Source organism: Bombina bombina, chromosome 2 (genome assembly GCF_027579735.1).
Source record: "Bombina bombina isolate aBomBom1 chromosome 2, aBomBom1.pri, whole genome shotgun sequence".
Lineage (NCBI taxonomy): Eukaryota > Metazoa > Chordata > Amphibia > Anura > Bombinatoridae > Bombina > Bombina bombina.
In genome coordinates, this window is record NC_069500.1 from 421,154,118 (window position 1) to 421,172,467 (window position 18,350).

At 39.3% G+C, this 18,350-nt stretch overlaps 1 protein-coding gene across 1 annotated transcript in view; it reads left to right on the forward strand.

Annotated features, from left to right (window-relative positions):
- DGCR2 (DiGeorge syndrome critical region gene 2) overlaps positions 1-18,350 on the forward strand; it is a gene marked incomplete in the record, with an annotated part of 543,661 nt that overhangs the window by 39,012 nt on the left and 486,299 nt on the right. The window contains 1 exon segment of the mRNA XM_053701964.1: positions 1,269-1,301. Within this exon segment, the coding sequence (XP_053557939.1) occupies positions 1,269-1,301 (33 nt within the window).

The window sequence follows — 18,350 nt, forward strand, 5'->3', positions numbered from 1 at the left end:
ATCCCTCCCTCTCTAGTGACTCTTGTGTGGAAAGATCCACATCTTGGGTAGTCATTATCCCATACGTCACTAGCTCATGGACTCTTGCTAATTACATGAAAGAAAACATAATTTATGTAAGAACTTACCTGATAAATTCATTTCTTTCATATTAGCAAGAGTCCATGAGGCCCGCCCTTTTTTTGTGGTGGTTATGATTTTGTATAAAGCACAATTATTCCAATTCCTTATTTTATATGCTTTCGCACTTTTTTATCACCCCACTTCTTGGCTATTCGTTAAACTGAATTGTGGGTGTGGTGAGGGGTGTATTTATAGGCATTTTGAGGTTTGGGAAACTTTGCCCCTCCTGGTAGGAATGTATATCCCATACGTCACTAGCTCATGGACTCTTGCTAATATGAAAGAAATGAATTTATCAGGTAAGTTCTTACATAAATTATGTTTTTTGTTTTGAAAGCTTATATAGGTGTTAATGGTCAGACGTCCTCATACTTTTGTCCAAATAGAGAATGTGCAGCCACCTAAATTTGCCTTTCAACAAAGGATATCAAGACAATGAAGCAAATTAGATAACAGAAGTAAATATAAAAGTTGGTTAAATTACATGCGCTATCTGAATGGTAAAAGTTTAACTTTGCCTTTTTTTGTCCTTTTAAACGTATGCAACCTTTTATTTTCCTCCATGACTTTTTATGGGATTTTTATGTTCCATTTATTAAAGGGCCACTAAACCCAAAATCATGATTCAGATAGAGAATAGAAATTTAAACAACATTACAATTTACTTCTATTTATTTTGCGTCATTTTTTAGATATCCTTAGTTGAAGAAAAAGCAATGCACATGGTGAGCCAATCACACGAGGCTTCTATGTGCAGCAACCAATCGGCAGCTGCTGAGCATATCTAGATATGCTTTTCAGCAAAGAATATCAAGAGAATAAAACAAATTAGATAATATAAGTAAATTAGAAAGATGTTTAAAATTGCATTCTCTTTCTAAATCATGAAAGAAAAAATGTGGGTGTCATGTCCCTTTAAGGCATTATTTCATTTATTCCACCTCTCAAGACCACTTATTCCATGTGAACATCCACAAAGTCCAAAGACCATTATGTAAAACAAATTATGGTTATGCTAAGAACACTATACATGCTCCACTGTAAGTAATTCGCATAATTTGAGTGTAGATCTGTTTTGCAGATTTTTTTTTGTGTACACTTAGATTGTAATATTTGTGGTAAGTCTTTCACATTTTAAATTTCAGGTCCACGAGTAGTTCTGGCAAGACTGCAATCAGGTGAGCATGCTACTAGTTTTAGAAATGTGTAGATAGCTGACTAAAATACTTTGTCAAAAGCAGAATTCTATATCAACTAATATTCATTTTGACCCAAAAAAGGTTATAAGCATTCTAAAAATTAACATTTGTCATATTTTAACAAACACACAGTCATATTTTAATAAACACAGAGATATTGTTCACTATATCTACATACAGACACACACACCATGGCTTGACAAACCCAGGTACCAGGAAGCCACTGTCACCTTTAAAATTGTCATGGCTTCTTGGTTTAGAGCTATCTGTTCTCCCCACTTTACCCAGCCAGTTGCACCTATAGTTTAGCCTAGTGTGACTCCCTTCTAGTCCCACATCTGTGAAATAAAAATCCAACTTTGGTCAAGCCCTCTAGGGTTGCACCGAAACTAGTATCGGTACTTATACCAAGTATTTGCATGAGTACTTGTACTCGTACAAATGCACCGATGCTTAAACCTATACCTCCACTTCCTACCCATATGCTATCTTGTGGCATTTTTTCAAACTGCATGTTCCCATTTCATTTTAAAATGAAGTGGAGACTAAACTAAAAATGTACTACTGTTCTGCCAATACAAATTGCTGTTATTTGTATTATTATAGGAGAGATTACTTTACCTCATTCAGACAAACAACTGAAGTACGGGGCTGTTAATAAACTGAGATTTCCAGTTCTGGGTAAAAAGGCCCAAAAATATCTTTCTGCCCCATTCAGTAGTGTGGAAAGTGAAAGACTGTTCAACTTAGTCAAACCTCCTTACTGATAGCATAAACAGATTTATAGCTGAACATGCAGAGATGCTTCTGTTCTGTTCCTTAAAAAGAACTTGCCACTAACTTTTGAAAAATTATTCTAATTGCTAGATTGCCTGTTAAACTGCTAGTTCTCATCTTGCACAATTTATATTCAAAACATACTGTACTCCAGGGATAGACAAATCTGTTTTAAAATTTAGGAGTCAGAAAGAATATGATGGAACCAGACATACTTTTTAGGAGCCAGACAGTGGTATTTATATATAGATATATGGAGAATAACCCCAAATTTTTAAATTCCAAAATTCAAAAGGATTTCCAGCCTCCAAAATAGTAGTTAAAAGACCTTTATTAACTTATACAGGGTCCATAATGTAGCAACACCAACGTTTCAAACCAGCAATTGGTTCTTAGTCATGTCAAAGTACCTATGTACAGGTGTGCCTTTTATACCTATAAAACAATTATCAGGTTAAGCAACACTGCCATCTTGTGGATTTTTCCAATAGACGTGTTAAAACACAAAAATCAAAAAATATCAATTGCAAATCTTTCCTCATAATTTGTGTATATCGCATGTGTATTCTTAAATATACAAATATTAAAATCAAACAAACCTATACATAAAATTAAATTTCAGAATCATGCAACATTAATATCTTACAGGTTTATCTTAAAGAAACAATGACCAGTCAAAATCTTTAAGCCCTTTGTGTTGTAGGATATCCAATTTCCTTATCCAAAACATTTCTCTTTTTTTCAACATTAATTCCCTATCACCTCCCCTCCTGGGCATTGTCGCATGTTCTATTACTTGAAACCGTAATTGGCTTATATTATGGCCCATGGAGAGGAAGTGATAGGATAGAGGAGCATCTTTGTTATTAGTCCTAATATTGGATTTGTGTTCAGTCATTCTTTCTCTGACCTCCCTACTCGTTTCACCAACATAAATCCTAGCACAAGGACATTTAATAATATATATTGCATATGTACTTCTGTAGGTCAAAATAATCCCTTATTTTATATTTAGTTCCATTTATAGGATGAAAAACGTTTTCACCCTTAATAACAGAACTACAATGGCTGCAGTGTAAACAGGGATAACACCCAGTTCTTTAATATCCTATTCAAGTTTGTACATTTGTCTTCTTGCTAACTATATCAGCATGTACTAAAACATCTTTCCTTTTTTTATATGCTGTTATTGGTTTTTCTTGGAAATTTTACAATGAGGGTTACAATCCTTTAAGATATACCAATATTTGTTCAAGATTTTTGAAATTTTTTAACCTAAGTTGTTTTTTTGAGTAAAAAATATCATTCTATCCCCTTTTCTACTTTTATTCTTTCCAATCTGCTGATTATCGTTTTTATTTACAAATTCAAGTTGATCATTAATCAGTTTTTCAGGGTAACCTCTTGCTTCAAATTTTTTTACCATTTCATTTAGCCTTACATTACATCTCCCTTTATCAGTAACTATTCTTTGAACCTGCATAAATTGACTCTTTGGTATAGCTTCTAATGTATTCACTGGATGGAAACTATTACATTGTAGTACTTTGTTTTTGTCTGTTTTTGGAAATCCCTTGTCAATATATACAAAGGTGTCCAAAAATGAACACCCATTTCACTCATGTTTAATGTGAATTTTAAGCCAGACACTGATAAATTCAAATGGTCAACAAACTCCAATAGGCTTCCAACGTCGCCCAACCATATGCCAAAGATGTCAATGAATCTCTACCAGGCGGCGCCGTGCTGCAAGAACAACCTGTGTGGGTATACAAATTTCTCCTCAACATGAGACATATAAATGTTGGCATATGTTGGAGCGACGTTGGAGCCCATTGCTGTTCCCTGTTTTTGCAAAAATAAACCTGATCCTGAAATAAAAAATAATTTTGGTAAAGAATAAGTGATAATAAATCATCCAAGAATTGTATTTCCTCATTACCGTATCTGTTATCCGTTTTTAATGTGCTTGTTACTGCAGAAATACCACTAGTGTGTTTAATTGAGGTGTAAAGACTTTTTACATCTAATGTATATAAAATACATTTATTACCAATATAACCTATGTCCTTCAGCTTATTTAAACCATCATTGGTAGTACTTAAGTATGAAGATGATTTAGGGAGGTAAGGCTGTAACACCCTATCTAAAAACACTGATATTTTGTAAAATACTGAATTAACCCCTGCTACTATGGGACGACTAGGTGGATGCAATTCATCCTTGTGGATTTTAGGTAATACATATAGAACAGGCCTTATTGGATTTTTCTCTATTAATGACTTTGAATTTTTCTGATATAATACCTATCTTTACTGCCTGACTTGTTATATGTTCTATTTCTTTATTGATTTGAATAGTGGAGTCTCCCATAAGGGGTTTATATACCTGACTATCATCAGTCTTATTTAGCAGAACAACCGCTCCGCCCGTGTCCGCCTCCTTTATTATTTATTCTTTGTTGTTTCTCAATTTATTAACTGCATCTTTTTCTTTCTTACTATCTTGTATTAGTCTCCTATTTTTACTCCTTCTCAACAGACTGTTTACTTCCTTTTTGAACCAGTTTAGCATAAGTGGCAACACTATGTGGAGTGGATAGTGGAAATTTACTTTTCCCTTGAATCATTAAACCTAACAGTTTTGTGCATTATCTGTATACTTTGTGAACCAACAGGATCTGACATACCAGCCAGCATAGCAAAATGGATTTTAAGTTTTAATTTCCTAAAAAATCTCTGTAGGTTCTGTTAGATAACAAACTCATCATAATTACTAGGTAAACAAAATTATAAACCTTTGTTTAGAATAGTGTATTCATTTTCAGATAGAACATAATTAGAAATATTATATACTAAATTATCATCAGTGCTTTTTTTTTTTCAAAGTGCAAATTAATGCTGTCATTTGGTAAGTGCAAACCTGTGCTGTGCATATCATTATTACTTAAAGGGACAGTAAATACCAGAATTTTTGTTGTTTAAAAAGGTAGATAATCCCTTTATTACATATTCCCCAATTTTGCATAACCAACAGTTATAATAATATACGTTTTACCTCTATGATTACCTTGTATCTATGCCTCTGCAAACTGCCCCCTTATTTCAGTTCTTTTGACAGACTTGCATTTTTAGCCAATCAGTGCTCACTCGTAGGAGCTTCACGTGCCTGAGCTCAATGTTATCTATATGAAACACATATACTAACGCCCTCTAGTGGTGAAAAACTGTCAAAATGCTTTCAGATTAGAGGCAGTCTTCAAGGTCTAAGAAATTAGCACATGAACCTCCTAGGTTTAGCTTTCAACTAAGAATACAAAGAGAACAAAGCAAAATTGGTAATAAAAGTAAATTGGAAAGTTGTTTAAAATTACATGCCCTATTTAAATCATGAATTTTTTTTACTTTACTGTCCCTTTACAGTGCCAGTGCTATCATTCTTTTCCAAAACATGTAAATTAGTGTTTTTAATTATATGTAAATCATTATTACCCAAAGTGCATGTGCTCACTGAATCATACAAAACATCCCCATCATTTGTTGCTTGATTAATACACATATCTGTTCTATAGTCCCTTATATTATATAGTATTTTGTCGTAAGGGGATTAGAGACTTTGCTTGCAGTTTTTCCAACTGAAGTTCCACCATTAATACTGATTTCTAGGTTTTCCATTGAATACTCGGTAGCATTCCCCAATTGTATGTAATTAGCAGAATTTGTATTGCTATTGCATATACCCGGAGTAAGTCCCGTATTGATTAACATGCCCTCTCCATATTCGTGTGACACCTTATCAATGCTCTTAGGTTGAGTGCCCCCCATGTTCCACTTTATTAACAGTTGTGTTGTCTTTGTACCTGTTCTCCTCTCGTGCTCCTTCATCTTTCGATGTTAATACTGGTAGTATCCACGCTGGTATCCCCGTGTCCGTCGAGCTCTCTGTCGCTCCGGCTGTGACGTCAGATGGTGTGTGCATCTTCCTGTGTTTCTGCCCCGGCGCTGTGTGGTCCACGTCCGAGTCTTCAGTTAAAAAAACTTGCAGACGATTCTGAACCACTATTACCGCTGTTTTTTAATCCTGGGCTTGGCGCTTCCTACCTCTTCTTCCCTGGTTTCTATTTTTAGCTTTAGGTAGGCCTTGATAGTTCCTTTGGCGCCACCTATAGACAATACCGGACGAATAATCTTGTTCAGAACATGTGGCTAAGCCTAGGAGGGGAGGTGATAAGGAATTAAAAAAAAAAAAAAAAAAGAGATAAGGAAATTGGATACCCTATAACCCAAAGGGCTTAACAAAGATTTTGACTGGTCATTGTTTCTTTAAGATAAACATGTGAGATATTAATGTTGCATGATTCTGAAATTTAATTTAATTATGAGGAAAGATTTGCAATTGATATTTTTTGATTTTTGCAATTTTTGTGTTTTAACACGTGTGTATTGGAAAAAATCCACAAGATGGCAGTGTTGCTTAACCTGATAATTGTTTGATAGGTATAAAAGGCACACCTGTACATGGGTACTTTCACATGACTAAGAACCAATTGCTGGTTTGAAACGTTGTTGTTGCTACATTATGGACCCTGTATAAGTTAATACAGATCTTTTAACTACTATTTTGGAGGCTGGAAATCCTTTTTGAATTTTGGAATATGACATTGGGACCTGGCTAATGCCCATTTATTCCGTGCCCCAAGTCTGGTGAGAGGTGCTGGCTTCCCTTGTGAATACTTGCCAAATTTTTATAGCCAGGGGTAAAATTCTAGGAGCCAGTGGCTCCCAGGCTCCTGAGTTTGTCGAGCACTGCTGTACTCTGAGGAACATCCATAGCCAGGGCTGGACTGGGAATAAAAAGCAGCCCTGGAAAAATATTTTATGTTGAGTCGGTAGAATGCACAGGTCTTATTTATTTCATGTAATTGGCAAGAGTCCATAATCTAGTGACATATGGGATATACAATCCTACCAGGAGGGGCAAAGTTTCCCAAACCTCAAAATGCCTATAAATACACCACTCACCACACCCACAATTCAGTTTTACAAACTTTCAGCAGCAAGAAATAATGTAAATAAGCATAAAAATGGGCCCTAGGTAATTCAAATCTAATTTGCAAGTCTTGAAAGGTCCGAATCCCCTTATTAAAAGGATCTAAACAGTCCCCAATGACTCTTAGGGCTAGATTTATCAACGCTGAGGCGTACGCGCCCCTGTACGCCTCAACTCGCCTGTTGCGGGGTGAAATTACCCGCAGGTAATTAACATTGCACATGAGCGCAATTTTGCGCTCGCATGCAATCCCGCCCCCTGCCCGCACACAGCCAATCACGCGCGGGCAGGAGCTGTCAATCTCCTCGGCCGGACTCGACCGAGGAGATTGAATTTCGCCAAAATAGAGGTGGCGTAGATGTTGGGGAAGCAGCGGTCTGGTGACCGCTGCTTGATAAATCACGGCGTGCAAGTTATTGAGAGAACTTGCTGCCGTAGGGGCTTAATAAATCTAGCCCTTAATCCTTTCCTTTTCCAAAAATGAAAAGGGCTTGTATTTATACCAGCTGGGAAGTCAATGATCCCAACTAATGGAATATATCTAGGAAATGGAAATGTGCGTTTCAGATGTTTATGCGCTAGCCTCTCAGCAATTAAGGCATCTTTATAAAGAATATGTGTCTGTATATTCACCGGTAGATCTTTACCCTGACTATACGGTATGAAGGAGAGACTAACTTTGCCTAAGACTGCTTGTTCTAATATTTCATCATAAAACCATGCGGTTGTTTTTAGGCCTACTCCGGCATCGGACATAAGGGGCGGGGCTTGTTTTCGCGCGCTCAGATGCGCACTTCCTTCTGACTGAGATACAGCAAGCAGTAACTCTGGTTGCTCCTGGACAGTGATTCTCTGGTCCGGAGTGTTGACAAGACATTTCGAAGTACCCTGGGGGCAGGTAGGCGCCACAGCAGAGCTGTGGCGAGGTGCAGGGGGTATTTGTGTGAAGACTGACATTTTTCTGATCTAAGTTAACTTTAGAGCTTTTTTTCTCCCCTTACTCCTGGGGTGCAGCAATTTTTGGAGCTAACAATAAGTTTATGCTAATTTGTAAGGCAAATTAACGTTATTTAAGCAGTTTTGGAAAAATTGTTCACTTTTTATTTCTTAAAGGCGCAGTACACGTTTTTCAAAAATGTGTTTAAACGACTTCTGTGCTTATAGCTAGTCTGTTCAACATATCTGACATTGAGGAATCTCATTGTTCTATGTGTTTAGAAGCTATTGTGGAACCCCCTTTTACATTGTGTACCTCTTGTACTGAAAGGGCCTTACATTGTAAAGACCATATTTTAGGTCAAGAAAGTGTGCCTAAGGATGATTCTCAGTCTGAAGAGAATCAGGATATGCCATCCAAGTGTCACAACCTTTAACGCCCACACAAGCAACGCCAAGTACCTCTAGTGCGTCTAATTCCTTTTCTCTGCAGGAGATGGCTGCAGTTATGTCAACTACCCTTACAGAGGTATTATCTAAATTACCAGTGTTACAGGGTGAACGCAGTAGGTCAGGTATTAATGTCAATACTGAATCCTCTGATGCTTTATTAGCTATTTCCGATGTACCCTCAGTGTTCTGAGTTGGGGTTCAGGGAATTACTGTCTGAGGGATAACTTTCAGACTCAGGGAATGTGTTACCTCAGACAGATTCGGATGTTATGTCCTTTAAATTTAAGCTGGAACACCTCCGCCTGTTACTTCGGGAGGTTTTAGCGACTCTGGATGATTGTGACCCTATTGTGATACCACCAGAGAAATTGTGTAAGATGGACAAATATCTAGAGGTGCCTACTTACACTGTTTTTCCGGTTCCTAAGAGAATTTCGGAAATTATAAAAAAGGAATGGGATAGACCAGGTATACCGTTTTCTCCCCCTCCTACATCTATACCCATTGAGGACAGTTGTGCTTTCAAAGACCCTATGGATAAAAGTTAGAGGGCCTTCTAAAGAAATTATTTATTAATCAGGGTTTTCTTTTACAACCTACGGCCTGCATTGTTCCAGTAACTACTGCAGCAGCTTTTTGTTTCGAGGCTCTGGAAGAGTCTCTTAAGGTTGAGACTCCGTTAGATGACATTTTGGATAGAATTAAGGCTCTTACGCTAGCTAATTCTTTCATTACTGATGCTGCTTTTCAAATTGCTAAATTAGCGGCGACAAATGCAGGATTTGCTATTCTAGCACGTAGAGCGTTATGGCTCAAATCCTTGGTCTGCTGATGTGTCATCAAAAACTAAGCTTTTAGCTATTCCTTTTAAAGGTAAGACCCTTTTCAGTTCTGAATTGAAGGAAATCATTTCTGACATTACTGGAAGCAAAGGCCATGCCCTACCTCAGGATAAGTCTGTTAAGATGAGGGGTAAACAAAATAATTTTCGCTCCTTTCGGAATTATAAAGGAGGACCCTCTGCTTCCTCTTCCTCCACAAAGCAGGAAGAAGGGAATTTTGCCCAATCTAGGTCAATCTGGAGACCCAACCAGACTTGGAATAAAGGTAAACAATCAAAGAAGCCCGCTGCTGCTACAAAGACAGCATGAAGGGGCGGCCCCCGATCCGGGACCCGATCTAGTGGGGGGGGGGGCAGACTTTCTTTCTTTGCCCAGGCTTGGGCAAGAGATGTTCAGGACCCCTGGGTGCTGGAAATTGTGACCCACGGGTATCAACTGGATTTCAAGGACTTTCTCCCAAGAGGGAGATTTCATCTTTCAAGATTATCTGTAGACCAGATAAAAAGAGAGGCGTTCTTACGCTGTGTAAAAGACCTCTATACCAGCAGTCGCCAACCAGTGGTCCATGGACCACTGGTGGTCCACGGGAAGATGTTGGTGGTCCTTGGCACCATCAAGCAGGAATTAATCTCCTCTGATGGTGTCACCCCTGTCGTGCCGCAACTCCCTACAGTGCCTGGCTGGACATCAGTGAAAACCGATGGAGGAGGAGTTGAATTACAATCTCCCTATGCACATTGCGTAGTACTGCACAACTTGCGTAGATTGTATTTTGAACTGCTCCAGCCCGGCGCGTTCAGAGGAAGATGATTCCATTCTAAAGCCAGAAGAGGTTGGTATAGTCTTGGCTTGAAATAGTGGAATTAAAGTATATAAAAAAAAAGAAAATCTTAAAAATTTTCACTCTCATATTTAATTTATTTTCTTCCCTTAACCTGTCCCTTTGTAGTAGTTTTCCTTCAGATGAACTTACATCACTGTTTGTCTTCCTCCCCTCCATCTTCTCATCTTCTTTTTTTTTTAATTAAATATTAATTATTTTTCATTCTAATAATTTTCCATCCAGCAGATCAGCCATATCCCACCAGTATTATAGTAATTGCCAGTAACATCAGTCGTGGTTTGCTGACATCCATATTGAGAGCTATCTGATATAAACTTAATTTATGACTCTGTCTGTCGAAGATCATAAGTAGTTTTGAATAATTCCTAACTGGGGAATTGACTTCTAAGTCTTGTGGTACTTTTAAACACAATTCTTTTTTTCCCCACTTTGTGCCTCTCTGTTTCCAGCTCAAAAGTTGGCACTCACCCTTCATCTGTCATTTGGAAGTATTCTCTGAGTTCTGTCATTCAAATAGTTAATTCCAAAAATTAATTCTTAAAAATGTGTAAATATATACATAATGTAAACTTAGCTATGGTTATCCTAGTTATGTACAGTATGTATGTGTCTATATGTGTGTGTGTGTGTGTGTGTATATGTGTGTATATATATATATATATATATATATATATATATATATATATATATATATATATATATATATATATATATATATATATATATATATATATATATATAAAATATACATTATACAGGTTTGTACCTTTTAAAAAAAAAAATCAGGTTAGTGGTCCACGGGATTGAAAATTGTGAAACTAGTGGTCCCTGAGGTCCGAAAGGTTGGCTCTATACCGTGGGAGTTATTTGTCCCGTTCCAAAAGCGGAACAGGGACAGGGCTTTTACCTCAATCTTATCGTGGTTCCCAAAAAAGAGGGAACCTTCAGACCCATTTTAGATCTCAAGTGTCTAAACAAATTTCTCATAGTCCCATTGTTCAAAATGGAGACTATACAAACAATCTTACCAATGATCCAGGAGGGTCAATATATGACTACCGTGGATTTGAAGGATGCTTACCTTCATATTCCTATCCACAAGGATCATCATCAGTTTCTAAGGTTTGCCTTCCTGGACAAACATTATCAGTTCGTGGCTCTTCCCTTCGGGTTGGCCACAGCACCCAGCATCTTCACAAAGGTCTCTTCTGGCGGTTCTCAGACCGTGGGGCATAGCAGTGGCGCCTTATCTGGACGATATTCTGATCCAGGCGTCAACGTATCAACTAACAAAATCTCACACGGACACAGTGTTGTCTTTCCTGAGAACTCACAGTTGGAAGGTGAATATAGAGAAAAGTTCACTAGTTCCACAGACAAGGGTTCCTTTCTTGGGAACTCCGATAGACTCGGTAGAAATGAAAATATTTCTGATGGAGGTCAGAAAATCAAAGATTCTAAATACTTGCCGAGCGCTTCAGTCCATTCCTCGGCCATCAGTGGCTCAGTGTATGGAGGTAATTGGATTAATGGTAGCGGCAATGGACATCGTTCTGTTTGCTCGCTTTCATCTCAAGCCACTGCAGCTGTGCATGCTCGGACAGTGGAATGGGGACTATGCGAATTTATCTCCTCCGATAAATCTGGATCAAGAGACCAGAGACTCTCTTCTTTGGTGGTTGTCGCCGGATCATCTGTCCCAGGGGACTTGTTTCCGCAGACCCTCGTGGGTGATAGTGACAACGGATGCCAGCCTTCTGGTCTGTGGTGCAGTCTGGAATTCCCTGAAGGCTCAGGGTGTTTGGAATCTCTACTTCCAATCAATATTCTGGAACTGAGAGCAATATTCAATGCGCTTCAGGCATGACCTCAGTTGGCTTCGGTCAAATTCATCAGATTCCAGTCGGACAACATCACGACTGTGGCATATATCAATCATCAGGGGGGAACAAGGAGTTCCTTAGCGATGATAGAAGTATCCAAGATAATCCGATGGGCGGAGCCCCACTCTTGCTATCTGTCAGCAATCTACATCCCAGGAGTAGAAAACTGGGAAGCTGATTTTTTAAGTCGACAGACATTTCATCCGGGGGAGTGGGAACTTCACCCGGAGGTGTTTGCCTCACTAATTCTTCCATGGGGCAGACCGGAATTGGATCTGATGGCATCTCGACAGAATGCCAAGCTTTCAAGATACGGATCCAGGTCGAGGGATCCTCAGGCCGAACTGATAGATGCCTTGGCAGTACCTTGGTCGTTCAGCCTAGCTTATGTGTTTCCACCGTTTCCTCTCCTTCCACGCGTGATTGCTCGAATCAAACAGGAGAGAGCTTCAGTAATCTTGATAGCGCCTGCGTGGCCACGCAGGACTTTGTATGCGGATCTAGTGGACATGTCCTCTTTGCCACCGTGGAAACTTCCTTTGAGACAAGACCTTCTCATTCAAGGACCTTTCCAACATCCAAATCTAATTTCTCTGCAGCTGACTGCGTGGAGATTGAACGCTTGATTTTATCTAAGCGAGGATTCTCTGATTCGGTCATCAATACTTTGATACAGGCTAGAAAGCCTGTCACTAGAAAAAGCTATCCTAAGAGATGGCGTAAATATCTTTATTGGTGTGAATCCAAGGGCTACTCCTGGAGTAAAGTTAGGATTCCTAGGATTCTGTCTTTTCTCCAAGAAGGATTGGAGAAAGGGTTATCAGCAAGTTCCTTAAAGGGACAAATTTCTGCTTTGTCAATTTTGTTTCACAAACGTTTGGCAGATGTGCCAGATGTTCAGTCTTTTTGTCAGGCTCTATCTAGAATTAAGCCTGTATTTAGACCGATTACTCCTCCCTGGAATTTGAATTTAGTTCTTCGTGTTCTTCAAGGGGTTCCGTTTGAACCTATGCATTCCACAGATATTAAATTATCTTGGAAAGTTCTGTTTTTGGTTGCTATTTCTTCTGCTCGAAGAGTTTCTGAGCTTTCAGTGTTGCAGTGTGATTTGCCTTATCTCATTTTTCATTCTGATAAGGTGGTTTTACGTACCATACCTGGATTTCTTCCTAAGGTTGTTTCAAATAAAAATATTAATCGGGAAATTGTTGTTCCTTCCTTGTGTCCTAATCCTTCTTCTAAGTAGGAACGTATGTTGCATAATCTGGACGTGGTCCGTGCCTTAATGTTTTACTTACAGGCAACTAAGGATTTCCGTCAATCATCTTCATTATTCATTGTTTATTCTGGAAAGCATAGGGGTCAGAAAGCTACGGCTACCTCTTTCTTTTTGGCTGAGAAGTATCATCCGCCTGGCATATGAGGCTGCTGGACAGCAGCCTCCTGAAAGAATTACGGTTCATTCTACTAGGGCTGTGGCTTCCACATGGGATTTTAAAAACGATGCATCTGTTGAACAGATTTGTAAGGCTGCGACTTGGTCGTCCCTTCATACTTTTTCCAAATTTTCCAAATTTGATACCTTTTTCTTCTTCTGAGGCTGTTTTTGGGAGAAAAGTTCTTCAAGCAGTGATGCCTTCAGTTTTGGTCTCTGTCTTGTCCCTCCCTTTCATCCGTGTCCTGTTGCTTTGGTATTGTATCCCACAAGTAAGGATGAAATCCGTGGACTTGTCGTATCTTATAGAAGAAAGGGAAATTTATGCTTACCTGATAAATTGATTTCTTCTACGATACGACAAGTCCATGGCCCTCCCTGTCAATTTAAGACAGATTATATTTTTTTTTTATTTACAACTTCAGTCACCTCTGCACCTTTTAGCTTTTCCTTTCTCTTCCTATAACCTTTGGTCGAATGACTGGAGGGGAAGGGAGGAGCTATATATACAGCTCTGCTGTGGTGCTCTTTGCCACTTCCTGTTAGCAGGAGGATAATATCCCACAAGTAAGGATGAAATCCGTGGACTCGTCGTATCGTAGAAGATATCAGTTTATCAGGTAAGCATAAATTTCCCTTTTCCTTATTAGATTTATATTGCCAGAGGATCTCTGATTTGGCCACATTCACCTTGTACCCTGCCAGCTTTTCAAACTCCTCTAACACTTGAAGTATTATCGGAACATATCTCACCGGATTTTCTACAAAAAGTAACATCATATCTGCATATAAAGCTAATTGTAATATTGCTCCTCCAAAAGCTATTCCAGGATAAGATAAGCAAAGTTTTATCTCCAACGGTTCCAAACTTAAATTAAAATGAAGCGGCGACAAGGGACAACTTCTTTTTCTCTTGTAAGGTGTATCCAGTCCACGGATCATCCATTACTTGTGGGATATTCTCATTCCCAACAGGAAGTTGCAAGAGGACACCCACAGCAGAGCTGTCTATATAACTCCTCCCCTAACTGCCATATCCAGTCATTCTCTTGCAACTCTCAACAAGCATGGAGGTAGTAAGAGAGAAAGTGGTGAAATGTAGCTGTTATTTTGCTTCAATCAAAAGTTTATTATTTTTAAATGGTACCGGAGTTGTACTATTTTGTTCCAGACAGAAACATAGAAGAATCTGCCTGTGATTTCTATGATCTTAGCAGTTTGTAACTAAGATCCATTGCTGTTCTCACACATGACTGAAGAGAGAGATAACTTCAGCGGGGGAATGGCCTGCAGGTTATCCTGCTATGAGGTATGTGCAGTTAAATTTTTTGCTAGAAGATGTGAAATGATAGAAAATGCTGCTGATAACAAATTTATGTAAGGTAAGCCTGAATACAGTGATTTAATAGCGACTGGTTTCATGCTTACTTTCTGAGGTAATACTCTTTTATATTTACAATATAAAACGTTTGCTGGCATGTTTAAACGTTTTTATATATACTTTGGTGATAAAACTTTATTGGAGCCTAGTTTTCTTCTGTTATGTGTGATCAGTCCACGGGTCATCATTACTTCTGGGATATAACTCCTCCCCAACAGGAAATGCAAGAGGATTCACCCAGCAGAGCTGCATATAGCTCCTCCCCTCCACGTCAGTCCCAGTCATTCTCTTGCACCCAACGACTAGATAGGATGTGTGAGAGGACTATGGTGATTATACTTAGTTTTTATGACTTCAATCAAAAGTTTGTTATTTTACAATAGCACCGGAGCGTGTTATTACTTCTCTGGCAGAGTTTGAGGAAGAATCTACCAGAGTTTTTTACTATGATTTTAACCGGAGTAGTTAAGATCATATTGCTGTTCTCGGCCATCTGAGGGAGGTAAAAGCTTCAGATCAGGGGACAGCGGGCAGATGAATCTGCATTGAGGTATGTAGCAGTTTTTATTTTCTAAATGGAATTGATGAGAAAATCCTGCCATACCGTTATAATGACATGTATGTATACACTTCAGTATTCTGGGGATGGTATTTCACCGGAACTACTCTGTTAAAAGTCACTAATCCTTTTAATAAGTATTTATCATGTTAAACGTTTTTGCTGGAATGTAAAATCGTTTACATTTCTGAGGTACTGAGTGAATAAATATTTGGGCATTATTTTCCACTTGGCAGTTGTTTGGTTTTAATTGTGACAGTTTCGTTTCTCTTCACTGCTGTGTGTGAGGGGGAGGGGCCGTTTTTGGCGCTCTTTGCTACGCATCAAAAAATTCCAGTCAGTTACTCTTATATTTCCTGCATGATCCGGTTCATCTCTGACAGATCTCAGGGGTCTTCAAACTTCTTTGGAGGGAGGTAGATTCTCTCAGCAGAGCTGTGAGAATTTTATATTGACTGTGAATAAAAACGTTGCTCTGTAATTTTTATGTCAAATTTAATTATTGTTATTTTTCTAATGGGAACAAACCTTTGCTAAAAGTTGTGTTGTTTTAAAGTTTGATGCTATAACTGTTTTTCAGTTCATTATTTCAACTGTCATTTAATCGTTTAGTACCTCTTTGAGGCACAGTACGTTTTTGCTAAAAAAGATTATAACCAAGTTGCAAGTTTATTGCTAGTGTGTTAAACATGTCTGACTCAGAGGAAGATATCTGTGTCATTTGTTCCAATGCCAAGGTGGAGCCCAATAGAAATTTATGTACTAACTGTATTGATGCTACTTTAAATAAAAGTCAATCTGTACAATTTGAACAAATTTCACCAAACAGCGAGGGGAGAGTTATGCCGACTAACTCGCCTCACGCGGCAGTACCTGCATCTCCCGCCCGGGAGGTGCGTGATATTATGGCGCCTAGTACATCTGGGCGGCCATTACAGATAACATTACAAGATATGGCTACTGTTATGACTGAAGTTTTGTCTAAATTACCAGAACTAAGAGGCAAGCGTGATCACTCTGGGGTGAGAACAGAGTGCGCTGACAATACTAGGGCCATGTCTGATACTGCGTCACAGCTTGCAGAGCATGAGGACGGAGAGCTTCATTCTGTAGGTGACGGTTCTGATCCAAACAGATTGGATTCAGATATTTCAAATTTTAAATTTAAATTGGAGAACCTCCGTGTATTACTAGGGGAGGTCTTAGCAGCTCTCAATGATTGTAACACCGTTGCAATACCAGAGAAACTGTGTAGGTTGGATAAATACTTTGCGGTACCGGCGAGTACTGACGTTTTTCCTATACCTAAGAGACTAACTGAAATTGTTACTAAGGAGTGGGATAGACCCGGTGTGCCGTTCTCACCCCCTCCAATATTTAGAAAGATGTTTCCAATAGACACCACCACTCGGGACTTATGGCAAACGGTCCCTAAGGTGGAGGGAGCAGTTTCTACTTTAGCTAAGCGTACCACTATCCCGGTGGAGGATAGCTGTGCTTTTTCAGATCCAATGGATAAAAAATTAGAGGGTTACCTTAAGAAAATGTTTGTTCAACAAGGTTTTATATTGCAACCCCTTGCATGTATCGCGCCGATTACGGCTGCGGCAGCATTTTGGATTGAGTCTCTGGAAGAGAACCTTAGTTCATCTACGCTAGACGACATTACGGACAGGCTTAGAGTCCTTAAACTAGCTAATTCATTCATTTCGGAGGCCGTAGTACATTTAACCAAACTTACGGCTAAGAACTCAGGATTCGCCATACAGGCACGTAGGGCGCTGTGGCTAAAATCCTGGTCAGCTGATGTTACTTCTAAGTCCAAATTACTTAATATACCTTTCAAGGGGCAGTCTTTATTTGGGCCCGGTTTGAAAGAAATTATCGCTGACATTACAGGAGGTAAGGGCCACGCCCTACCTCAAGACAAAGCCAAAGCTAAGGCTAGACAGTCTAATTTTCGTCCCTTTCGGAATTTCAAAACAGGAGCAGCATCAACCTCCACTGCACCAAAACAGGAGGGAGCTGTTGCTCGTTACAGGCAAGGCTGGAAGCCTAACCAGTCCTGGAACAAGAGCAAGCAGGCCAGGAAACCTGCTGCTGCCCCAAAGACAGCATGAACCGAGAGCCCCCGATCCGGGACCGGATCTAGTGGGGGGCAGACTTTCTCTCTTCGCCCAGGCCTGGGCAAGAGATGTTCAGGATCCCTGGGCGCTAGAGATCATATCTCAGGGATACCTTCTAGACTTCAAATTATCTCCCCCAAGAGGGAGATTTCATCTGTCAAGTTGTCAACAAACCAGATAAAGAAAGAAGCGTTTCTACGCTGTGTACAAGATCTGTTATTAATGGGAGTGATCCATCCGGTTCCGCGGTCGGAACAAGGACAAGGGTTCTACTCAAACCTGTTTGTGGTTCCCAAAAAAGAGGGAACTTTCAGGCCAATCTTAGATTTAAAGATTCTAAACAAATTCCTAAGAGTTCCATCGTTCAAAATGGAAACTATTCGGACAATCTTACCCATGATCCAAAAGGGTCAGTACATGACCACAGTGGATTTAAAAGATGCTTACCTTCACATACCGATTCACAAAGATCATCACCGGTATCTAAGGTTTGCCTTCTTAGACAGGCACTACCAGTTTGTAGCTCTTCCATTCGGATTGGCTACGGCTCCAAGAATCTTCACAAAGGTTCTGGGTGCCCTTCTGGCGGTACTAAGACCGCGAGGGATTTCGGTAGCTCCGTACCTAGACGACATTCTAATACAAGCTTCAAGCTTTCAAACTGCCAAGTCTCATACAGAGTTAGTTCTGGCATTTCTAAGGTCGCATGGATGGAAAGTGAACGAAAAGAAGAGTTCTCTTTT